Here is a 26854-nt window from a genome sequence, read left to right as displayed (position 1 = left end):
CAACACCAAGGAAATACAAACGATTTTAAAAACATATTTTGAACAGCTATACACCAATAAATTATGCAATCTAGAAGAAATGAACGCATTCCTCGAAAGCCACAAACTACCAAAACTGGAACAGGAAGAAATAGAAAACCTGAACAGGCCAATAACCAGGGAGGAAAATGAAACAGACATCAAAAACCTCCCAAGACACAAGAGTCCAGGGCCAGATGGCTTCGTAGGGGAATTCTATCAAACGTTTAAAGAAGAAATCATACCTATTCTACTAAAGCTCTTTGGAAAGATAGAAAGAGATGGAGTACTTCCAAATTCGTTCTATGAGGCCAGCATCACCTTAATTCCAAAACCAGACAAAGACCCCACCAAAAAGGAGAATTACAGAACAATATCCCTGATGAACATGGATGCAAAAATTCTCAACAAGATAGTAGCCAATAGGATCCAACAGCACATTAAGAAAATTATTCACCACGACCAAGTAGGATTTATCCCCGGGACACAGGGCCAGTTCAACACTCATAAAACAATCAATGTGATTCATCATATCAGCAAGAGAAAAACCAAGAACCATATGATCCTCTCATTAGATGCAGAGAAAGCATTTGACAAAATACAGCATCCATTCCTGATCAAAACTCTTCAGAGTGTAGGGATAGAGGTAACTTTCCTCGACATCTTAAAAGCCATCTAGTTAAAGCCCACAGCAAATATCATTCTCAATGGGGAAGCACTGGGAGCCCTTCCCCTAAGATCAGGAACAAGACAGGGATGTCCACTCTCACCACTGCTATTCAACACAGTATTGGAAGTCCTAGCCTCAGCAATCAGACAACAAAAATACATTAAAGGCATTCAAATTGGCAAAGAAGACGTCAAACTCTCCCTCTTCGCCAATGACATGATACTTTACATAGACAACCCAAAAGCCTCCACTCCAAGATTGCTAGAACTCATACAGCAATTTTGCAGCATTTCAGGATTCAAAATCAATGCCCAGAAATCAATGGCATTTCTATACACTAACAATGAGACTGAAGAAAGAGAAATTAAGGAGTCAATCCCATTTACAATTGCACCCAAAAGCATAATTTACCTAGGAATAAACCTCACCAAAGAGGTAAAGGATCTATACCCTCAAAACTATAGAACACTTCTGAAAGAAATTGAGGAAGACACAAAGAGATGGAAAATATTCCATGCTCATGGATTGGCAGAATTAATATTGTGAAAATGTCAATGTTACCAAGGGCAATTTACACGTTTAATGCAATCCCTATCAAAATACCATAGACATTCTTCAAAGAGTTAGAACAAAGTATTTTAAGATTTGTGTGGAATCAGAAAAGACGCCGAATAGCCAGGGAAATTTTAAAAAAGACAACCACAGCTGGGGGCATCACAATGCCAGATTTCAGGTTGTACTACAAAGCTGTGGTCATGAAGACAGTGTGGTACTGGCACAAAAACAGACACATAGATCAATGGAACAGAATAGAGAACCAAGAAGTGGACCCTGAAATTTATGGTCAACTAACATTCGATAAAGGAAGAAAGACTATCCACTGGAAGAAAGACAGTCTCTTCAATAAATGGTGCTGGGAAAATTGGACATCCACAAGCTGAAGAATGAAACTAGACCATTCTCATACACCATACACAAAGATAAACTCAAAATGGATGAAAGATCTAAATGTGAGACAGGATTCCATCAAAATCCTAGAGGAGAACACAGGCAACACCCTTTTTGAACTCAGCCACAGTAACTTCTCTCAATATACATCCACAAAGGCAAAAGAAACAAAAGCAATAATGAACTATTGGGACTTCATCAAGATAAGAAGCTTTTGCACAGCAAAGGATACAGTCAACAAAACTAAAAGACAGCCTACAGAATGGGAGAAGATATTTGCAAATGACGTATCAGATAAAGGGCTAGTTTCCAAGATCTATAAAGAACTTCTTAAACTCAACACCAAAGAAACAAACAATCCAATCATGAAATGGGCAAAAGACATGAAGAGAAATCTCACAGAGGAAGACATAGAGATGGCCAACATGCACATGAGAAAATGCTCTGCATCACTTGCCATCAGAGAAATACAAATCAAAACCACAATGAGATACCACCTCACACCAGTGAGAATGGGGAACATTAACAAGGCAGGAAACATCAAATGTTGGAGAAGATGTGGAGAAAGGGGAACCCTCTTGCAGTGTTGGTGGGAATGTGAACTGGTGCAACCATTCTGGAAAACTGTGTGGAGGTTCCTCAAAGAGTTGAAAATAGATCTGCCCTACACCCAGCAATTGCACTGCTGGGGATTTACCCCAAAGATGCAGATCCAGTGAAACACCGGGACACCTGCACCCCGATGTTTCTAGCAACAATGTCCACAATAGCCAAACTGTGGAAGGAGCCTCGGTGTCCATCAAAAGATGAATGGATAAAGAAGATGTGGTCTATGTATACAATGGAATATTACTCAGCCATTAGAAATGACAAATACCCACCATTTGCTTCGATGTGGGTGGAACTGGAAGGTCTTATGCTGAGTGAAATAAGTCAATCGGAGAAGGACAAACATTGTATGTTCTCATTCATTTGGGGAATATAAATAATAGTGAAAGGGAATATAAGGGAAGGGAGAAGAAACGTGTGGGAAATATCAGAAAGTGAGACAGAACATAAAGACTCCTAACTTTGGGAAACGAACTAGGGGTGGTGGAAGGGGAGGAGGGCGGGGGGTGGGGGTGAGTGGGTGACGGGCACTGAGGGGGACACTTGATGGGATGAGCACTGGGTGTTATTCTGTATGTTGGTAAATTGAACACCAATAAAAAATTATTTTATTAAAAAAAACTATCAGTAGCTGCAGATTTTAACAGGACAAAGAGAATGGGGACCTGACAGTCTCTACCAGGCCAGCAGAGATCCTGACCACATCAGAGAACAATAATCAATGGTGAACCCGCCAGTGCTGATTCAAAGGAAGCCAGGCCCTGCACTCATTACCCCAAATAGGGAGCCCAAACCCTTTCTGGTTTACACTGGCTCTGAGAGCAGGTCCTCAGCACCTTCCCCCTGTGGGACAGTGACTTCTGCTTCATTCCTGAACAAAAGAAACTATTTGGGCAGCCCGGGGTGGCTCAGCTGTTTGACACTGCCTGCAGCCTGGGGCATGACCCTGGAGACCCAGGACGGAGTCCCAAGTTGGGTCCCTGTATGGAGCCTGGTTTTCCATCTCCCTGTGTCTCTGCCTCTCTGTGTCTCTGTTTCCATCTCTCTGTCTCTCTGTCTCTTTCTCTCTCTCTGTCTCTCATGAATAAATATGCAAAATCTTATAAAAAAAAGAAAAGAAACTATTTAACTTTTGTCCTTACCTGATCCCTCCAAAACTCAGAATCTGTCTTTGCGCACTCTTATACTTTTATGACAATATATTTATTAGCACAAGGTTTTAAGATTCTGTTTTTGTATAAGAAGATATAACTGAAAACATCGGTTATATTACCAAGATGTTGACTAGAATGTCATACTGGTTTTATATACATAAATTTTCTTTTATTTATAATATATTTATACATATATATTTTTATTGGAGTTTGATTTGCCAACATATACTATACCAACCAGTTGTCATCCCGTCAAGTGCCCCCCTCAGTGCCCAGCACCCAGTCACCCCATCTCCCCTTCTACCACCCCTTAGGGGAAAAGGAGAGAAAATGAATGGGATAAATTAGAGACGGTGACAAAATATGAGACGCTCCTAACTCTAGGAAATGAACAAGGGGTAGAATGTCATATTTGAATGAGATATATGCATCTGTATACATCTATACACACATAATCAGATAGACCAGTCAGATTTAGGGAAGTAGCATTGACTTTATGGATCCAGTAAAACCTCTTGGGAATATCATCCTACCACCTTCTTACAGAGTTTCCAACGGCTTTACCAGGCTAGTCAGGAGGTCATGTCCTGGCAGGTGCAGGAATCTTGGGATATCTTGGTACCTCAAGAACAGAAAAGGCACCCAAGCATATATGTGTTGAGGGATGACAAGGATCTGACACAAGTTTTGTCTTGTCTTCTATACTGGAGGAGCTGTTAAACATTTCATCCACAGGTTTTTCACAAAAGTTGCAGCAAATCACATTTTAACAAGAGCCTATATGTTCAAGTGCCATGCTTGCTGCAACTATATTTAGTAGAAATCAGGGTGGTTATTGAGAAAACATATAATGTAATGACACATCTGAGTAAATACTTTAGTTGATTCATGTTCATTATAACCTGAACTTGATCCTGATTCTCTCTAGCTTCCTAAAATCTCTGGCTACAAGTCTGAAAACTAGCATGTTGATTTTTCTCCCACCTTTGGAAAGTGCATTCAAACTGCCCTATATCCTGAAGTCCTGAAAGGTAACTGTGAATCCAATGATAGGACCTTCAGAGAAGTCACCACAGCTGCTCATGTAGAGGTGGTCTTGATGCCAGTGGCTCTCTGGGACAGTCAGAGATCACCAGACACATTTGAACTACAAACCAGGAAAGTCTGTCAGATTGTCACAGCCTTCTATCACTCTACCTGAAGACACATGAGCTTGACATCAAGAAATCTCCACTGGTTGCCCTCAGAACTAAGCAACTGCCTACAATTTCATCCGATCATTTACCATCCTTTTTTCCCCATACAAATGCCTCTTGTTTACTACCTGATTTCTTGAACCACAAGCCTTTCTTTGAGAATGTACCTCCATCAACCCCTCCTGAAATGGGTTTAAATAAATTGGCCTATTGTCAGGAGAGGGTCAACAAAACTGAACAATCTGCTAGCACAAGTTTTAACACATGTATCTTTGGGAAATTTCAGAGAAGGGAGGGAACTAGCTAAAGATACCCTGCCCCAGATGGACCCCATTGGCATGAACATTAGTTTCACTTTAAACAAATGAAACTCAGCAGATTAGAAAAATTTTTAATCCCCCAAAACTGCCAGCTTGTACCAGGAAGAGAGCTATTACCAGGCTCCCTCTTTACCTAAGAGATGTATCTACACAGCAGGACAACCTCTCTTTTGCAAACAACTCCTCTCCCTTTCCCTCTAATGCACTTTCTCCTCGTTGGTCATCGGACCTCTGCCCCTCTCCTTCACTCACATATGTGTCATGGTGCCTGTCTTTGGAATTCTCCACGTCTGTGTGAATACCCACTATGCTGGCTATGAAATTGATTTTCTCCTGTTAATCTGCTAAATTAGATTTAATAATTCTTTATTAATTCTTTAATAAGAATTAGATTCTTATGAAAACAAGGGACCTGAAGAACACAGGAAATACTTAACTCCACAGCAACAGGCACTGGTGAAGATTCATCAAAGGTCAGTCAAGAGTAAGCAGAGATGTTCATCACTAGGACTCCTGATCAAGAGTCCCCTGGATCAGGGGCTGATCCTATATCCTGGAAATTTGAGGTAGACGTCATCCTGCCTCAGAAATGCATCCTCACACTGTCTTAGCTGGTGGAGCCCCTAGCCACTCTTTTCCCAAGAACCCCACCTCCTTCCCCTCCTTCCAATTCTCATCCCAGTCCCGGCTTCCTCTATGTCATGAGGACTCTGACTTTCCTCATCATCATCCCCTCTCCAGTACTCCTAGTCTGACTGGGACAGAGTCCACACCCCTGCCACGCCCCCCCCTACATGCTCACGACCTGCTCCATCACGATCTGTGCAGGACTGGGATGTCATTGTGGGACCTCACATTCTGGGGTACACCTCCAATGTTCCAGCTTCACCCCACCAAGCTCACCCCTCCTCAGTATCCTGGGACAAGCTTTCCTCATTATACGTATTCTGTGCTCTCTCTCTTCCCCCAGAAACTGTCTGCTCCCTGATCATGGGGCCTCTCCCATGTCCACTTGTGTCCCACATCTCTAGGCTCACATGGGGCACATACTAGGTGTTCAGTAGGTGGTGTGCATGCACACTGTAAGGACAGTGCACCATCCTCAGTCAGACACAGGTTGACTCTGTGTCTCCTGTTCCGTCCTGATTTGTCACAGTGATACAGGACTGCCGATCCCAATGGTCAAGAACGAATTCTTGAGATATATAATGTTGGTAACAAGTGGCTTTTATTATTGGAGTAACAGGTCCTATGGGCAGAAAGCTGCATTGTGATTGTGAGGAGGGACTGATGATATGCTTTTTAATAAGTGGAGATTGGGGATAGTGTAAAACTCTAAGGAATTTGGAAGCAGGGCTTTCAGGACCTTCATGATTTAGCTGCTGTTAAGTTGAGGTTATTCTCAATCTTTAATAATGATAAACATTAAGGCACTAAGCAGCCATGAGTTCCTTGAGCAACTCACTCTCTACATATATGTCAGGTCTCTAACAGTGGGCTGCAGGATGTAAGAACATTTAATTTAATCTATATTTTCTTGTCTTTCTTTCCTCATCGACAGATTCTGAACAGAGCATCATGCTCCTGACAACAAGGAAATGCTCCTCAATAAGAGAAAACCATAGAATGTGTTCGAGCCAAGGATAGGGTGCAGGGGCTGAAGTAAAGAGAATCAGGATCATTTTGGAGCCAAAGCTCCATCAGGTTGACCGCAGACTGCAGTTTACACCGAACAAAGGAGGAAGCTGATCTGGCCAAACAGTGGGTACTACAAAGCAAAACTCATTTCTGGGGGAAAAGCAGGTTTTTGTCTCACTTCCTCCCAGGCCCAGAGCACTGTGTGACCATCGAGGTTGTCATCATAGGACTGGCAGTAATAATCAGCCTCATCCTCAGCCTGGATCCCAGTGATGGTCAGGGTGGCTGTGCTGCCTGACTTGGAGCCAGAGAATCGAACCGGGACCCCCGAGGGTCGATTGCTATTACCATAAATGATAGTTTTAGGGGACTTTCCTGGGAGCTGCTGGTACCATTGTACATCATAACCACTGCCGATGTTGGTGTTACTTCCAGTGCAGGAGATGGTGACCCTCTGCCCCAGGGCTGCAGACACAGAGGGTGGCTGAGTCAGCACAGCCTGGGCCCAGGACACTGCAAGGGGGAGAGACACAGAGAGGATTATGTTGGGGTCTGGGGAGAAGAGGAGGAAGCAGAACTCCACATGTCCTCCCAGGACCCTTCCCCCATCCTCACATCCAGTCACCTGTGCAACGAGCGAGGAGGGTGAGGAGGAGAGGGGACCAGGCCATGGTGGAGGTCATCACTGATCCTGCCTTCAGTGGTCCCACAGCTGAACAGAGCCTCCTCTCATCTCTCTCTTCCCCTCTTCTTTTTCTCTGAGAGGGAGGGCCCATCCATGCAAATGAAACCCTGGCTTTTGACACCCACCTGCCCTTGGGTCGGGTTCCTCTGCCTTAGATGACAAGGGCATGGGCAAGGGAGGGGCTGTGTAAGGCCAGAGGGTGGGGAGGTCCCAGCTGTGATCTCTCAGCAGAGGGCAGAAGCAGTGCCAGGTGGCAGGTCCAACTCTGATTACCCAGACTCCTCAGTAATGGAACCAGAAGGCCCCCTGGTGTCCAGACCCAGAGGCACCACTGTGTGACAAGGTGACCAGGGCCCACATCTCCTGCTTCCCCAAATCTTTGCCCAATGTTCCCTGCATTAGGGCCAGGCCAGGTCCCTGTATGCCAGCTCACATTACTTCAGGGCTCACTATTTGCTCCACTGAGAATCTTCAGAGAGAGTTTGTCCACAGCTCCCTTGACCATTCCTGATCAGGGCTAAGGTGGTATCTCTTATACAAATTCCTCTTAGAGTTCAGGATCCAGTCCAGAGCAGTAACACACCCCATGGACACATGGCCCCTGCTATGCAGGATGCTGGGACTTTCCTCTCATGAGGCTTCTCTGATTTCCAGAGTTATCTTCCCCTGAGTTCTGCACAGCACTGAGGACATGGGGACAAAATTACCAAACAGACAGAGCTTCTTGGATAAAGGGATTTGGAGACAGACCACTTTCTAGGTTGGGCACAGCTCGAGTCTCTGCAACTTGTGTCCAGCATGTTCAGGATACAACATTAGTTGTGGACCCCCTATGACTACAGGCATGGATTTCTCCTACCCCAGGCCCCCTGGACTCAGAAGATTCTGTCAAACATCCCACTTGTGATTGGGGGAGAGTTGGTGCTTAGGGGAATGATGCCCCTGAGCTCATAGGGCCTGTGATGCTGGGATGGGTCACAAGACTTTCCATCAGACTGCAGCCTGGTTGGAGGTGGCAGTTGGGTGATTGACGGAGTGACAGCTCAGGCAGACAGCACAAGAAGGGGTATCTCATGTCCTCAGGGGCCTGGAGCTCCTTGGGAGCAGCCCTGAGGCTGACGTCTCAGAATCAATGGAATGATCAGGCTCAGACACTGACTGGTGCCAAGAGATGTTCAGAGACTGAGCTGTTCATGGGGATGGAGACTCCTCCTGGGTATCCTGAGCATCAGCCTCATCCAGAAGAACAGGCTCTGTGCACATCCAGGCTACCCTGGTGACAGGACCTCAGTCACACTAGATGTCACCAGTGTTTCCTCTTAAGGAAGCTTCTGGCTCCCAGAGATTGATGCTCTGAGAATGGCTGACTGAGGACAGGTTGGCTCTGGAACGATGGAGAATCCTGGACACTACAGCATCCAGGATGCTATTCACTCAGGCAGAGGAAAGAACTCTGCGTGTGTGTGTGTGTGTGTGTGTGTGTGTGTGTGTGAGAGAGAGAGAGAGGGAACGCAAGATGAAGAATGATGCAAGATGACCCTTCTCCCTCTAATGACTTCGAAACATGCTGAGAACATGATTCTCCATGGAAACGCTCTTCTAAATATCCAAGTTCTTGAACTTGCATTTATTTTTTTAATAATAAATTTATTTTTATTGGTGTTCAATTTACCAACATACAGAATAACACCCAGTGCTCATTTAAAGGTAAGCATCTCAAAGATTTTTTTTATTTGAAAAGGTTATTTTTTAAAAAGATTTTATTTATGTATTCATGAGAGAGAGAGAGACAGAGAAAGAGAGACAGACAGACAGGCAGAGGGATGAGCAGTCTCCATTCAGCCAGCCCCACTGGATCCCAGGTCTCCAGGGTCCCAACCTGGGCTGAAGGCAGCACTAAACCGCTGAGCAGGGGCTAACTTGAAAAGATTATGTTAGCCAAGAGGACTGTGGTGAGAGCAAACGTGTTAACAATCCACTGAATCAGGAGTCTAGGATCTGTTGATTGACAAGAAATCTGTCCATTCCTTGTCTCTGAAGACACTACACCTACATCTGTAGGGTTTCCAGATGTCATGGAGCACAGGGCAGGGGTGAGACCCAGCCTCCTCCTTCTTACCCCACAACCCAGTCTCACCCAAAGTCCCTTGAGTTCCCCCTGGTGTATACCAGGTGTGAGAAAACATACTGCTGAGAGTTTTGTCTCTGTGTGTGTAAAAAAACGCTACAGCCTGGGACTGTTTCTATGGTAGAAAATGTTTCTGTGGTGGATCTACGGTCCACAGAATTCTTCAGAATGAAAACTTGGAGCATCAGAAAAATAATGACTTATCTTAAAATATGCAGGCAAACCTTTGTCTATGGATTCCTCCAGGAATCGCCATGACTGAGGGCATTGGATAATTCTGAAGTAGGTAAAGTCATTACATCCGATGTGCAAAAACCTAAAAGTAGATAAACACATGCTTTTTAGGAAATGTAATAATTTTACTTTCATATTAAATAGAATGGAGTAGGGGGTGCATCTAGGAGGTGCAGGTCGTTGAGCATCAACTCTTGTTTATGCTGATGTCCTAATCCCAGGATAGTGAGCTCGAGCCCTGCACAGAGCTCTACACTGAGCCCAGAGTCTGCTTGAGCCACCTTCCCTCCTCCTCTGCCCGCCCGCTGCTCCCCACTGCATGCTCTCTCTATATATAAAAATAAAGAAACCTCTAAAAATATTAAGACTGACTAGGAGTGCTGGGTAAAAAAAAAAAATGGAGCCAAGATCTTAGAGCAGGAAGGAGAATATGAGGGGTTTCTTGCAACTCCGTTTTCTTATCATTCTCCCCCAAGAGATGGACCCTTCAGACTAGAACCTACAGCAAGATCATTTCTGGTTTTCAATGAAATCCTGATGTGGAGACATAGTTATACCTGAGGAGCCAGTGGGAGAGACCAAAGCCAAGGGACAGAGGAACAGAGGGGAGAAGAGAAGAGATGGGGTGTTGTCGGGGAGAGCCTGCAGGATCTGGTCCAAGTTCCCATGGAGATGGTTCAGAGAGAGGAGACTGTGTCTGTGACCAGCGTTATGGTCAGTGTATCCCCTGTGGATATAACAGTAGTGGCACAAGGTCACACTCCATGGAATAAGATGATAGAACTGAGTGTGGAAGAATGTTTGGAGTCTGCACGTTCAGCTGGATCACGGTGTTTTTTCCTGTTCATCTTCTCCACATTGAGTGGCGAGGTGCCTTGGGCTCTTTTATGTGAATGTCTGTGTCTCCTGGAATGTTCCATTTTCTCTCAGTCTATGCCCATTACTGGAATGTTTCTGTTTCCTGTGGAAGGATAGATCATCGTGCAGCAGAGACCCCCCTGCTCAGTCTCTCCAATAAGTTTCTTCCTGAATGGGGGTTCAGAGCCAAGACCCTTGGGTCCAGAGAAATGTCTCACTTCCTCTTTATCTGAGACCCTGTGAGTATCTTGTCAAGGAGGACAAGCTGACAAAGTCTGTGGAGGAAAGTCAGGCTGTAGCCTGGACGCTCAGTGAAGGCTGTGCTAGCTCACCACTCAGGGCTTCTCCCAGAGAGCTCCTCCTATATTAACTCCCATTTTGCTGCTCTTCCCTCCACAAAAAGTGAATTCTACATTTGAGGATTCACAGCAGCTTCATAGGCAAAGGGATTTGCAGCAAATACTCCGATTTCTCCTCCCTACACATCTAAGCCATCCTCCTCTACCCAGGACTATTGCAAAGCTCCACTGTGTACAGGAGGAGAGGAGGCCACAAGGAGGCACTGGGGGATCAGGAACAGGCCCTCCAAGGATGCCCATTGTCCTGAGTGGTGTTAGCCATAGGAAGTCACATCCACAGGACTACTTCACCTAGTGTCCCTGGAGCAGGTTCAGGGTTTTTACATTTTAGGACCCCAAATCCCCCATTCCTAACCACAACCCTGATGTCACACCTGAGGGTCAAGTCCACAGCTACGGGCCTGAAATTCCTCTTGGGCCTGGTTCTCACCCAGCATTCCCACAGCCTACTCCCTCATACCTGGGATGCAGTGAGCCTTGGCCTGTCCTGAGAGCAGAGGCCTGGGAGAGAAGAGAAGGTTTCTGCTCTGACAGCTGGAAGGGCAGAGTCCACCCTGAGTAGGACTTTCAAACTGCTGGGATTGTCCCTTTGTTCTGAACATTAAATTTATAAAAGTAGACGTTCAATGGGAAGAGAAAAGGACCACCATGACAACAGGATCTAATTTTTCTTTTATTTGTATATTTTTTTATTGGAGTTCGATTTGCCAACATATACCATAACACCCAGTGCTCATCCCGTCAAGTGCCTCCCTCAGTGCCCATCACCCAGTCACCCCAACCCCCCCGCCCACTTCCCTTTCCAACACCCTTGGTTCGTTTCCCAGTGTTAGGAGTCTCTCATGTTCTGTCTCCCTCTCTGATATCTCCCACTCATTTTCTCTCCTGTCCCCTATAATCCCTTCTGCTATTTTATATTCTCCAAATGAATGAGACCATATGATGTTTGTCCTTCTCCAACTGACTTATTTCACTCAGCATAATATCCTCCAGGTCCCTCCATGTCGAGGCAAATGGTGGGTATTTGTCATTTCTAATGGCTGAGTAATATTCCATTGTATACATAGACCACATCTTCCTTATCCATTCATCTTTTGATGGACACCGAGGCTAATTTTTCAATTTCAATCACTCACAATCTTTCTGTATCTCTTTCTGCTCAGTTTTTATTTCTTCTGTGTCTTCAGAAAGGTGTAAATAGAAAACTAGGAGGACGGATACTGTGATTCAGAATCTACTTCCAGTAAAATTAGTGTGTATTCAAGTTCTCTTAAATTGGTAGACAGACACAGTCCAAGGACATAGGCAGGCAGAGGTGTTGCTCCACGTCCTCTGTGTGTGTCCCTGTGACCAAGACCACTGTGCCAGATTGTACAGTAAGAGTCAGCCTTGTCCTCACGCTGCAGCCCAGAGATGAGCAGAGGCCCTGCTTCGGCGGAGGTGTCTTCAGATCCAGAGCAGGGCTGGGGACATTGAGCCCTGGTGTTTATCTGATTCTGAATACAACCTCAAGAGATATTGGGGGAGGGTGGCTCCCTGGCTTCTGTTGGAACCAGTATATGTAGCAGCTGCCAACAATGAAGCCACTGCTCATGGTTCATGTGAGTCTGGCTGTTGTTCCTGGAGATGCAGAGGGAGGTGGGGGGCAGCTGGGCCAGCCCTGGCTGGGACAGGGAAACTGTAGATACACAAACTCCCAGGAGGTGGGGCATTTTTGGTGGGAGCTTCCAGGGGATGATAATCTCTGGGAAACTCTCATAAACTCATATGAGAGTTTGTCCCTCATAGGGACAGATGATGTCCCTACCTGGGCAGAAGGACAAGAACTGGAGGAGGAGACGAGTCCAGGCCATCTTGACAAATCCCCTGTCCCAAGAATGGAGCTGCGCTGTGTTAAGCTTGTCTAATTCTCCCTAGAGTCTCCAGGCAAATGACAGTGCTCTTTATGCAAATTGTCACCCCTTCCAGTCTCTCTCAGACTCCATCTGATCAGTGATTCAGAAAAACAGGGGACAGAGGATGCTGAAAGCAGGGACTGCTCAGAGTGGACATTGGAAGGGTAGAGGGAGCATCTGTGGGAACCCCTCAGTATCCTGCCCAGGAGACTCTGCCAGGTGCTTAGGGCACTAGGCTGCTGGGTCGCACCAGGGGCACAGGGGGCAGCTCAGCCTCTGCACAGCTGAGGTCAGGGGGGCTCCCCCAGTTAGGAGGGTGCCCCTTGAGTTCCCAGGGGATGCACAGTGCCCCCTGCTGATTATATGTCCCTTTCAGGAACCTCAGTGTCCTGAAGGTAACATCCAGAGCTGTGACCCCAGCTCTCATCAGTGACCTGACGGACTGGCTGGAGCACCCTGCATGGTCTACAGGGACTGTGATTTGAGAGCTTTCCACATGGATGGAACAGTCATACTGAAATAAGCACTCCTGTGAGAGGGGGAAGGTCTACAAAACATAAATCATGCAAAAGACTGAGCCTATCCTAACTCATGAAACATTTACGGAGCTCCACAGAGGAGGGCATTTCCTATTCATGTCGAGAGGAGTGGCGGTGTTCTGCACAAAGAGTCATCAAAGAAAATATTAAAATATTAAAACAATGCATAAAGATCTTCAAACCAAGACGGGAGGTGGTGATTTAACAGAAGCATCACCACCTGGTGAACCTGTGGCCTGGGGGATAGGAGGGGGACAGAACGGGGAAGGACTGAAGATACCCAGTTGTCAGGGCAGAGCACCTGAAGCAGGAGCACAGCAGGAGGGGATGCTGGTGGCTGTGATCCCAGGAGAAGGCAGGGAGAGAAGGGGGAAGAGGACTGGGTGAACTGGGATCTCTGCTATGAGGAGCCCCTGAGAGGGTGCTGCTGTCACTGCAGGGGAGCCCTAGGTAGGGAGAGGCTTCTCTGTGCATGGAGAAGTAGAAGATCTGGGGAAGGAGCACAAACACTGAATTCCTAGCTCAGAAATGGGAGACCCTGACCTTGAGCGTCAGGATCAGTGCCCACAGCCTGAGCCAGGTGTGCAGCCCTGGTGAGCAGGCCCTGGGGTGTATGTGTCCGTGTAGGGGGACAGGAGCTTGGGATGGTACCCTGGACCCATTCCCTGGGTGCAGGACAGGGGACAGGAGTCCAGGAGACAGCATCCCTCAGTCCAGGCTGGCTCTGGGGGTCTTCCCTGCAGTGTCCCTGCAGTGTGTGGGGATGTTAGTCCCCTCTGCTCCAGGTCCCCAGGGGTGAGCCAGGTGTCAATGGCATGACACATGCCCCTAGTCTCCCACATAAAAATGTTCCAGGAGGGCTGAGGCCAGTGACCATGTGTTGAGGGGTTTGCAGACCTTTACAACCCAGGGGGACGTGGAGTCATGGAGGAGCATGAGCTGAATGTCCAAGGTCAGGCTGCAGTGCCCAGGACATAGGCGTCATGAAGAACTGGGGTGGAGAACCCCAACCTCTGCCTTGAGCTGCACATCCCCAGGATCCCAGCCACAAGGGGGCAGAGCTGGGGGCTCTTTCTCAACCTTTCAGTCCCCAGAGGGAGGAGAATATCATCTTGGTCACTGCTCCCCACTCCCAGTTCCTCTCCTGGTGCCTGTAATGGAAGGGCCTGGGAGGACCCCTGTGAGCTAAGGGTTTCCGGGCTGAAAGCAGGTGGGACCTGGGCCCAGACTCAGGCAGGGGATGCACAGCATCCCATGGACCTGAGGAACAGGCTTCCAGGCTCCTGCTGCCCCAGTCCTGGTCCACACTGGCTGAGATGAGGGAAGAGGATTCCAGAGCAGAGCCCTCTGCCTCCAGTGCTGTGGGTCCCCACCCCTTGTGCATGGAGGACAGGCCACACCCAGGTCACACCCAGCCTTCCTGAGGCTGCATATCATGACCCCAAATGGCTCAGAATCCCCTGCTGTGGCTCCTCCCTGAGGACTGTCTCCAACTGTCCCCCCTGCTCCACTGCTTCCCCAGGATCAGAGTGAGGCTCAGGGTCAGGGCCATCCCCAGGGCAGGGAGCACATGGACAAAGACATCAGGGATGCTGCCCCCATGGAATCCAAGGTGGGTCCTCGAGGCCTGGTCTCTCTCTGTCTCTCTCTGTCTCTGTCTCTCACCTCAGTTCCTTCTCTGTCAGCTGAGCCTCTGTCCACACTCCTGGTGGGGAGGCCACAGGCTCGCTCTGTCTCTATGATGACCTCTGTCTGTGGCCCCAGGTGTGTGCTATAATTTACAGGTTTATAAATAATCAAACTTTAGTTTTCAAACTATCCTGTGTTGTAGCTGAAGGACCTAGGGCAATCATCTCCAGAACCATAAGGGTGGGTCCGATCTCCACACTGGCTATGGAGAGGTTGAGACCCTCACAACACGGGAACTTCTGTTCCTGAAGGGACAACGATGTCTCCCATCATCTGTGACCATGGATGTCATGGTTCAATTCCAGGCCCGGCCCCGACACATCACAAGGACTGAGCCCTCAGCCTAGGGGACACACTCTGTCATCCTAAGGGGCTCACGTGCAGTTTCTTTGCTCCCTTTACAAACTTCTGGTTCAATCTCTCTCAGGTCCTCACCTTCATGTCCTCCCCCTTTGAGGACAAAGTGTCAAAACTCCTTGGGGAAGTGGATGGGATGATATTCCCATGTGAGCTCCGTCATGGACCCCAGACTCCTAGATGACATTCTCTGCCTGCATGAAGGCGCTGTCGCTCTGGGGTACAGTTCACTAATCTGTGACAGCACAGCAGTGTGGTGCGGCCGCCATCATAGGGCCGTGTAGGAGAGTGACATCACCACGAACAACGTCACCTCATACACTCCCCATCCTCCTTCCTCCACCTCTTGTCAATCCCTGGCTTCTTACCACCTCTAGATTCCCGCCTCTTCCAAAATACAATGAAATTCCCATGATGTGGAATTTAGCCTTTTATGTTATTCATCCTGAAGAAATGTGCAGTTAATATTCATGCATGTTTTTGAACTTAGGAAATTATTTCTTTAAATGTTGACTAATATCACCCCTTACGACTATACATCAGTTTGGATTAAATCTTCCTTACTTTAAGTCTGGTCATTTTATAAAAATCTGGTATAAAAAAAAGTGTGCAGATTTTTCATTTCTTTGAATTGTATTGATTATGAATCAAGTTTCCATAAACATTCGCATAGGGATTTTTCTCTAGAAAGCTTTATTTTTTACATTTTATATTTCTGAGTTTGCATTGATTTATGTGTTCCATGCAATCATCAAATAAGAAGAATTCGTCATCTGGTTGAAGCTAAGGCAATAATAATCCCAGCTGCAAAAAGAGCTGACATGTGCATCAGCAGAACAGGGATGGGGCCAAAGGACCATGATAGCTTCATGACCTAAGAGTGTTTCATTTACTGAGAAACCAGAAGAGGACAAGTGAATGTACACTAGCCTAGAAGAACCTGTCCCTGATCACGAGGACAAAATTTTCTCTTTCCTATGACACCCTCTGTGTACAATGGGCTACTCTGAGTGACTCTGAGGTCAGAGATGATCAAGCAAGTGCCATTCCCAGGAGGTCCCCAAGATGCACCTGTGCTCAGGGCATCAACTGAAGAATCAGCAGAAACCCAAGGGGAGTCTAAGAAGGCATCTGCTGGGGCTCTCACTCACTTTGCAGATGGGAAAGTGGGTTTTTGTGTCACTTCCCCACAGGCCTGGAGCACTGTGCCAGCACTGAGACTGCTGTCATATGGCGAGCAGTAATAATCAGCCTCGTCCTCAGCCTGGAGCCTAGAGATGGTCAGGGTGGCTGTGCTGCCTGATTTAGAGCCAGAAAATTGATCAGGGACCCCCGAGGGTCAGTTATTATTATCATAGATGACGGTTCTGGGGCCTGTTCCTGGGAGCTGTTGTCAGCTCACATAATACCTACCGATGTTGGAGCTGCTTTTAGTGCAGGAGATGGTGATCTTCTGGCCCAGGGACCCAGACACTGAGGCTGGCTGAGTCAGCACAGACTGGGCCCAGGACCCTGTAAGAAGGAGAGAAATAGGGTGATTCTGGAGTGAGGACCCCACATGTCCTTCCAGGTCCCCTCCCTCTGTCCCACATCCAGTCACCTGTGCAGTGAGCAAGGAGGGTGAGGGGGATAGGGGACCAGCCCATGGTGGAGGCCATCACTGATCCTGTCTTCTGTGGTCCCACAGCTGAGCAGAGCCTCCCCTCATCTCTCCCTTCCCCTCTTCATCCTCTGAGAGAGGGAGGGGTCCTCCCATGCAAATGAGACCCCAAATCTCTGACCCCTCCCTGGCCCTGTGTCAGGTCCCTCTGCCTGAGGATGTCAGGGGGGTGGGCAGAGGATGGGCTGTTGGGGCTGGGGTGTGGTTAGGGAACTCTCCGCTGTGAGCCCTGAGCAGAGGCTATAGTCAGTGCCAGGTGGTGTTCCCAGCTCTGACCAAGCATGACCCCTTATAAATATGTCTCAATCGCCTTGTGGCATCCTGACACCACCTCATCCGGCATGACATGGGGATCAGTTGGCCACAGGACACAGGTCCTGTCTCCAGAGCTCTATCCACTCTCCTCCTATGATCTGGACAAGTCTCCCCGCATGTGGTCTCCCATAACTGTGGCATAGGTTTTAGGCTACACTCTCATTTCTCAGTGTGAGGGACTCCTGGGTGGCTCAGTGGTTAAGCAAATGTTTTTGGCTCAGGGCATGATCCAGGAGTCCTGGGTTCAAGCCCCCCATCCGGCTCTGTGCAGGGAGCCTGCTTCTCCCGCTGCCTGTGTCTCTGCCTCTCTCTCTGTCTGTCTCTACCATGGATCCCTTGGCTTTTTATGGGCCACTCAGGACTGAGGTGGTGTCTGTACACCAATTCATCTGACATCACTGTCACATCCAAGGAGTGAAGTGTCCCCGTGTACAATTGGCCTCTTCTGCGCAGGATCCTGAGACCTTCCTCCTATATGATGACCCTGGTTGCAGCCCTCTCCTTCTCTGAGTTTCCTGAAATACTGAAGACCCAGGGAGTGACATTTTCCAGGTTGTGGGTCGAAGACCTTGTGTGCTTTCCTGGAAAGGTTACACACTGAACATTGTTGTCGTCTCTCACTGTTTTCACCTGTTTTAAACTTAGTTCTCCCCACCCTGTGGGCAGTGACTCCCTCCTAGGATCTGTCCTCCCCCACATGGACACAGGTCTGCAGGAGCCCTGCCACGTTTGGTTGTGTGTGTGCCACTGACCTCAGAGCACAAGGGGCAGATGTGCCAGGGTGTGTTTGCAGGAAGATGTGACAGCTGGAGAATTTCTGCCAAGAATCCAGAGGAAGAGATTGTGTATTGGTCACCCCCTAGACCAGCTGTGTACATAAATTGGATGAATGTTCTTTTTAAGAAAATCTAGTCAATGTGCATTGACAAAGACTCAATGATGATGTCACTGTGAAGACGCAAGTGGAATTATGAGTATATTGTTCACAGATCTGTGCAGACTGCACGGAGAATAACGATGGAAGTGTCATTTAAAACCTCAGTGCCGTTGCACCTGGTGGCTCAGTGATTGAGCATCTGCTGTTGGCTCAGGTCATGAATCCAGGGTCCTGGTATCGAGACCTGCATCAGCCTCCCTGCGGGGATCCTGCTTCACCCTCTGAATGTGTCTCTGCCTCTCTTTCTATGTGTCTAATGGATAAATAAATAAAAAGTTTTAAAAAAAGAAATGACTTTGGCTTTCATTTAAATAGACATCTATAAACATTTTATAAAATTATTAGTCTCTTTTTTTAACCTTATGATTATATCATGGGTCTGATCATGCAGGCAGGAAAACCTGAAGTGGTGCCATGAGCCCCCATGAGGACCCTGTTGTATGAACTTCACAGCCATCTAAGTACTGGAATTCCCATACACAGACGAGCTTCCAGGATGAGAAATTCAGGGTCCAACTCCTGTGTGGGGTGGGCACAGCTGGCGCCCAGCACCTGTGTCTCGCATGTTCAGGACAGAGCAATTGCTCATTCAGCCACCCATGAGGAGAATGAAGTTCTATTGGCAAAAGGCATCTGGACCCAGAGTTGATGGCAAAGGTCCCCTGTGAGTGGTGGAGAGTGCAGATGAGGGGCCACGTCCCTGAGGTCACAGACCCTGTGGTCCTGACTTGGAACAGATGATTTAGCAGAGGTCCAGCCTGGCTGGACATGTCCCTGGTGAGACTGTGGGAGTGACAGCCCAGCCCTGAGAGCACAGGGAGGGTGTGTTCCACAACCCCCGGGGCTTTGACTTCAGAGCAGCCCTGAGGCTGGGGTCCCAGAATCGATGTACTGATCACCCTCAGGCGTTGATCGGATCCCAGAAATGGTGGGGGGCTGAGCTGCCCATGGGAACAGAGACTCTCCCTAGGAATCCTGAGGATCAGCTTTGTCCCCAGGAGCAGATATTCAGAGCACATCCTGGTTGCCCAGGTGACAACACCTCAGTCACTCATGTTCCTTGCTACTAGGGTTTGTGCCTTCTGGAGACTGTGACATCAAGGACAGCTGGTGAGCACAGAGTAGTCTAACATTTGAATGGATGGAGAATCCCAAACACTGCAGAGCCCAGGACAATATACAACCAGAGATGAGACAGTGGTGAGTGTGTGTGTGTGTGTGTGTGTGTGTGCATGTTTGTGCATGCGTGACCTTAAATTAGGCCAAGTGGCCCTCATTCTCTTCTAAGCCTTCTCAACAAACTGAGGGATTACCCTTTATCTCAGGTCCTGGTACCAGGATTTCAAGGCCCGTGTCTCAAAGCCCTTCTACCTGGGGGAGTATTGATCCAGGCAGTGAGGACTCGTATGAGAGCAGCCCTGTAACAACATCGCAGAATCAGACGTGCAGGTGCTGCCGAGTGACAGAAACAGGAAGGACAATGTAGGGATTCACATGCATCCCCAATTTCTGGTCATTCTCCTCCCCATAGATGGACCCTGGGGACTGGAATCTTCAGCAAATTCATTTGTGGTTTTCTCTGAAATCCTGAGGTGGAGACAGCTCAGACCTGAAGAACTAGAGGGAGAGACAAGCCTGCAGGACAGGGGAGCAGAGGGGAGAAGAGGAGTGTTGTCAGGGAGAGTCTGCAGGATCTGGACCAAATTCAAGTGTGTCTGGTTCAGAGAGAGGAGACTGTCTGTGACCAGGATTAGAGAGAGTGTATCAGCTGTGGGTACATCAGGAGTGACAAAGGTCACACTTCATGGAATGAGATGATAGAACTGACTGTGGATGAATATTTGGGAGGCAGATTCAGTTGCAGACACAGTATTTATTCCCGTCCATCTTCTCCAGCCCCCAAGGGGGTGTTCAGTCAGGCTCTGATGTCTCATCTTTTCCTGTCTTCCTCAGATGAGGTGTCACTTTGCAGGCATATCTTTAGTTTTTCTCTTTCATCTTCTTAAACAAGACCTTCTGGGCACCTGTGTGCATCAGTGGTTGAGCATCTGTCTTTGGCACAGAGTGTGATCCCAGGTCCAGAGATGGAGTCCTCCATCAGGTTTCCCGCAGGGAGCCTGCTTTTCCCTCTGCCTATGTCTCTGCCTCTCTCTCCATGTCGCTCATAAATAAATATATAAATAAATAGAATATTAAAAAGAACCCAGACCTTCCTACATATATGTGCTCCCTGCATGTATCTCCGGGTAAGATTCTCTGAAAAGTACCTCCAGACCATGTCTGTGGGCCCAGGGGTCTTTGTCTCATGTCCTCCTTATCTGAGACGCTGTGAGTATTGGGAGCTGCTCCCGCTGCCATGTTCTGTAGCACAGTGACAGTCAGCCTCGTCCTCAGGCTACAGCCCAGAAATGAGCAGGAGCCCTGCATTGGCCGAGATGTCCTTGGAGCCAGAGAAGCGGCTGGGGACCCCGGGGCCCTGGTAAATCTCAGTAGACCATCAGCAGGTACTCAGGAGGCCTCCTGGCTGCTGGAACCAGCGTATGGCCACCACTGTAGCTGCTGCTCATGGTGCAGGTGAGTCTGGCTGTTGTTCCCAGGGATGCAGAGAGGGAGGGCGGCTGGGTCAGCACAGGCTGGGGCAGGGAACCTGCAGACACATACGTGGGTGATGGATCAGGGGCCAGACTGAATTTCCTCAAACCTCTAAGCTAGACCAGCTGACGTAGGTTGACAGTGGCTCTGTGTCCCTGAGGTCACTCCTGACCTGTGCACTGACAGAGTAGAATGAACATTAAAGATCCCATGCCCGGTGACACAGTCCCTGGAACCCTCCGTGGCTGTTCTGCCCCAGGACTCCTCTTCTCCTCCCCCATCTGCCACAGGAGGGGCTGTCCATGCACATGTGTGCCACCCACTGATTGCCCAGCCCCTCCCTGGGCCCTGATCCTGGGGCTCTGCTCACACCACACACTGAGGAGGATGGAGGTGGCTTCAGCCCTGGGGAGAGCCCTGGGTGGATGCACCTGCTAAGACCACACCCAGGCCCCCAGGGGAGACTGCCAGCCCAGAGGGGACACTGTTGGTGAGTCCCCATCAGGGACTCAGAACCCAGTTCTCAGGTCCAGGCACCCTGAGTCACGGGTCCTCACTGAGCAGCCCTGTAGGGACCACAGGGCAGTCCCTCAGCGCTCCCTCCTGGTCACAGGGCACACACCTCGGCAAGGCCCAAAGCCCTGAGAGTCCAGCTTGTTTCCAGAGCTCACCAGTTCCCTCTCCAGTGACATGTCCAGGTCTGACTCTCAGAATGGGTTCCATCTCTTGGGCATTAAAAGCATGAGTTCCAAATGTTCTCACAGAAATGTATTTGTGTTTTAATCTCCCATTTTTGTTTATTTTTGTGTATTTTTTTATTGGAGTTCAAGAAACTCCTACTCTGTCATCTGGCTGATGTCACTCTGCTCCATTCATGCAGGCTCAATGCAATGGGATGCAGGGACCTTACATTCACTGCAGCTCTGGGTGGTCCTGAGGGAGGGGGACGTCAAACTTCCTGTGTGCACCAGCCATTCGGGAGTGTCCCCTCCTCAGACCTCAGTTTATCTGATCTCAGCTGCTCATCTTGGTGGGGGACCAGACATCCCTCCTTGAGGGCCTGGGTTCTCTTGCTCTTTCCAATATTAAGACAATGTGGCTGCAATTGTGCATCAGTCTCAGGTGGGGTTGGAGCTCTAGACCCAACCAGAGATGGGTCCACACATTTGTGAATGTGGCCTTGTCTTGGATCCAGAGAAGCACCTGGGGACGCCGGAGCCCAACTGTGTACTTGAGTCCAAGTAATAGGACAGTAGGTACCAGGGAAGACTCTCTGCCTTCTGCTGGAACCAGCTTATAACATACCCATCAATACTGAAGCCACAGCTCAGGGTGCATGTGGAGTCTGGCTGTGGTTGCTTTCTTGGAAAGGTTACAAACTGAACATCGTTGCCATCTCTCACTGTTTTCACCTGTTTTAAACTTTAGTTCTCACCACCCTGTGGGCAGTGACTCTCTTCTAGGATCTGTCCTCCTCCATATGGACACAGGTCCGCAGGAGCCCTGTCATGTGAGGTTGTGTGTGTGCCACTGACCTTGGAGCACAAGGGGCAGATGTGCCAGGGTGTTTTTGCAGGAAGATGTGACAGCTGGAGAATTTCTGCCAAGAATCCAGAGGAAGAGATTGCGTATTAGTCACCCCCTAGACCAACTGTGCACATAAATTGTATGAATGCTCTTTTTAAGAAAATCTAGTCAATGTGCATTGACTAAGACTCAATGATGATGTCACTGTGAAGACGCAGGTGGAATTATGAGTATATTTTTCACAGATCTGTGTGGACTGCATGGAGAATAACGATGGAAGTGGCATTTAAAACCTCAGTGCAGGGCAGCCCCAGTGGCGCAGTGGTTTAGCTCCTGCCTTTGGCCCAGGGCGCAATACTGGAGACCTGGGATCGAGTCCATGTCGAGCTCCTGGTGCATGGAGCCTGCTTCTCCCTCTGCCTGTCTCTCTCTCTCTCTCTCTCTCTCTCATACATAAATAATTAAATTTTTTTTAAAAATAGTAACTCTGAACATTAATGGGCTTAAAGATCCCATCAAAAGTTGAAGGGTTTCTGACTGGATAAAAAAGCAAGACCCATCTAGTTGCTATCTATAAGACACTCATTTTAGGCCTAATTACACCTACACGCTGAAAAATAAAAGGTTGAGGAACCATTTACCATTCAAATGATCCTCAAAAGAAAGCAGGGTAGCTATCCTCATATCAGATAAATAAAAATTTATCCCCAAGACTATATAAGAGATGAAGAGGGACACTATATCTTACTTAACAGATCTATCCAACAAGAGGACATAAAATCATCAATATATATTCCCCGAATGTGGGAGCTGCTAAATATATCAATCATATTAACCAAAGTTAAGACATACTTAGATAATAATACACTTATACTTGGGAGACTTGAACACGGCCCTGTCAGTAGATCTTCTAAGCACAACATCTCCAAACAAACAAGAGCTTTAAATGATACACTAGACCAATGGATTTCACAGATATTAACAAAACTTTACAACCAACTGAATACACATTCTTCTCAAGTGCACATGGAACTTTCTCCAGAATAGACCACATACTGGGTCACAAATCAGGTCGTAACCAATACCAAAATGTTGGGATCATCCCCTGCACAATTTCAGACCATAATGCTGTGAAACTCGAACTAAATCACAAGAAGTTTGGAAGGATTTTAAACATGTGAAGGTTAAGGACCATCCTCCTAAAAGATGAAAGGGTCAACCAGGAAATTAGAGAAGGATTAAAAAGATTCATGGAAACTAATGAGAATGAAGACACAACCATTCAAAATCTTTGGGATACAGCAAAAGCAATCCTGAGGGGGAAATATATCACAATTCAAGCATCCATTCAAAAACTGGGAAGAACTCAAATACAAAAACTAACCTTGCACCTAAAGGAGCTGAAGAAGGAAAAGCAAATAAAACCTTCCACCAGCAGAAGAAGACAGCTAATAAAGATGCGAGCAGACCTCAATGAAATAGAGAACAGTAGAACTATGAAACAAATCAACAAAACCAGTAGTTGGCTCTCTGAAAGAATTGATAAGATAGATATACCATTAGCCAGCCTTATTAAAAAGAAGAGAGAAAAGACTCTAATTAATAAACTCATGAATGAGAAAAGAGAAATCACCGTCAACATCAAGGAAATGTAAACGATTTTAAAAACTTATTATGAGCATACATACTCCAATAAATTAGGCAATCTAGAGGAAATTGACACATTTCTGGAAAACCACAAACTCCCGAACCTGGAACAGGAAGAAATAGAAAACCTAAACAGGCCAATAACCAGGGAGGAAATTGAAGCAGTCATCAAAAACCTCCCAAGACACAAAAGTCCAGAGCCAGATGGCATCCCAAGGATTCTATGAAATGTTTTTTTTTTAATTTTTATTTATTTATGATAGTCACAGAGAGAGAGAGAGAGGCAGAGACACAGGCAGAGGGAGAAGCAGGCTCCATGCACCGGGAGCCCGACGTGGGATTCGATTCCGGGTCTCCAGGATCGTGCCCCGGGCCAAAGGCAGGCGCCAAACTGCTGCGCCACCCAGGGATCCCTATGAAACGTTTTAAGAAGAAAATATACCTATTCTACTAAAGCTGTTCAGAAATATAAAAAGAGATGGAATACTTCCAAACTCATTCTATGAGGCCAGCATCACCTGAATTCCAAAACCAGACAAAGACCACACCAAAAAGGAGAATTATAGACCAATACCCTAATGAACAGATGCAAAGATTCTCAAAAAGATACTAGCCATAGGTCCAACAGTACATTAAGAAGATTATTCACCACGACCAAGTGGGATTTATCCTTGGTATACAATGCTGGTTCAACACTCGTAAACAATCAATGTGATTGATCATGTCAGGAAGAAAAAAAACAAGAACCATACGATCCTCTCAATAGATGCAGAGAAACATTTGACAAAATAGAGCATCCATTCCTGATCAAAACGCTTCAAAGTGCAGGGATAGAGGGAACATTCCTCAGATTCTTAAAAACCATCTGTGAAAACCCCAGAGCAAATATCATTCTCAATGGGGAAGCACTGGGAGGCTTTCTCCTAAGACCAGGAACACGACAGGGATGTCCACTCTCATTACTGGTATTCAACCTAGTACTAGAAGTCCTAGCCTCAGCAATCAGGCAATGATAAAAAATATAAAAGGCATTTAAATTGGAAAAGAAGTCAAACTCTCCCTCTTCACTGATGACATGATATAGTACATAGAAAGCCCAAAAGACTCCACGCCAAGATTGCTGGAACTCATATAGCAATTCTGCAGTGTGGCAGGATACAAAATCAGGGCCCAGAAATCAGTGGCACTTCTATACACTAACAATGAGACTGAAGAAAGAGAAATGAAGGACTCCATTCCATCTACATGGCATCCAAAAGCATGAGTACCTAGGAATAAACCTAACCAAAGAGGTCAAGGATGTATACATAAAGAAGTACAGAACAGTTCTAAAAGAAATGGAGGAAGACACAAAGCGATGGGAAAATATTCCATGATCATGGATTGAAAGAAATAATATTGTGAAAATGTCAACGCTATCCAGGGCAATGTACACATTTAACGCAATCCTTATCAAAATAAAATTCACTTTCTTCAGAGAGTTGGAAAAAATCATCTTAAGATTTGTGTGCAATCAGAAAAGACTCCGATTAGCCAGGGGAATATTCAAAAAGAAGACCAGATCTGGGGGCATCTCAATGCCAGATTTCTTTGTACTACTTCTTTGTACTACAAAGCTGTGGTCTTCAAGACAGTGTGGTACTGGCACAAAAAAAACAGACACATAATTCAAAGGAAGAGAAAAGACAATCCAGAAATAGCTGCTCAACTTTATGGTCAACTAATATTCGACAAAGGAGGAAAGATTATCCACTGGAAAAAGGACTGTATGTACAATAAATGCGGCTGGAAAAATTGGATATCCACATGCAGAAGAACGAAAATAGACCATTCTCTTACACCATACACAAAGAAAAGCTCAAAATGGATGAAAGATCTAAATATGAGACAAGATTCCATCAAAATCCTAGAGGAGAACACAGGCAACACCTTTTTTGAACTTGGCCACAGTAACTTCTTGCAAGATACATCCATGAAGGCAAGAGAAACAAAATCAAAAATGAACTATTGGGACTTCATCAAGATAAGAAGCTTTTTCACAGCAAAAGATACCGTCAACAAAACTCAAAGACAACCTACAGAATGGGAGAAGATATTTGCAAGTGACATATCAGATAAAGGGCTAGTTTCCAAGATCTATAAAGAACGTATTAAAATCAACAGCAAAGAAACAAGCAATCCAATTATGAAATGAGCAAAACACATGAACAGAAATCTCACAGAGGAAGACACAGACATGGCCAACAAACACATGAGAAAATGCCCCGCATCACTGGCCATCAGGGAAATACAAATAGAAACCACAACGAGATACCACCTCACACCAGTGAGAATGGGGAAAATTAGCAAGGAAGGAAACTACAAATTTTGGAGATGATGCGGAGAAAGGGGAACCCTCCTGCTCTGTTGGTGGGAATGTGAACCAATGCAGCCACTCTGGAAAATTGTGTGGAGGTTCCTCAAAGAGTTACAAATAGATCTGCCCTATGATCCAGCAATTGCACTGCTGGGGATTTACCCCAAAGATACAGATGCGGTGAAGTGCCGGGACACCTGCACCCTGATATTTCTGTCAGTAATGTCCACAATAGCCAAACTGTAAAAGGAGCCTTGATGTGCATCCAAAGAAGAATGGATAAATAAGATGTGGTCTACGTATAAAATGGAATATTCCTCAGCCATTAGAAACGACAAATACCCACCATTTGCTTTGATGTGGATGGAACTGGAGGGTATTATGCTGAGTGAAATAAGTCAGTCGGAGAAGGACAAACATTATATGGTCTCATTCATTTGGAGAATATAAAAAATAGTGGATGGGAATAAAGGGGAATGGAGAAAAACTGAGTGGGAAATATCAGAAAGGGAGACAGAACATG

General features: G+C 46.8%; 1 gene segment (V, D, J or C); it reads right to left on the bottom strand.

Moving 5' to 3' along the window:
• Positions 1 to 6668: 6668 nt before the first annotated feature.
• LOC140619626 (immunoglobulin lambda variable 1-40-like) overlaps positions 6669 to 26854 on the bottom strand; it is a 50054-nt gene continuing 29868 nt past the window's right edge. Inside the window, 1 exon segment of the V gene segment in view lies at positions 6669 to 7066. Within this exon segment, the coding sequence occupies positions 6684 to 7066 (383 nt within the window).

The sequence above is a fragment of the Canis lupus genome, chromosome 27, assembly GCF_048164855.1.
Source record: "Canis lupus baileyi chromosome 27, mCanLup2.hap1, whole genome shotgun sequence".
NCBI lineage: Eukaryota > Metazoa > Chordata > Mammalia > Carnivora > Canidae > Canis > Canis lupus.
Note: the sequence above shows the minus strand (reverse complement) of the source record. Positions and strands in the feature narration are given on the sequence as shown.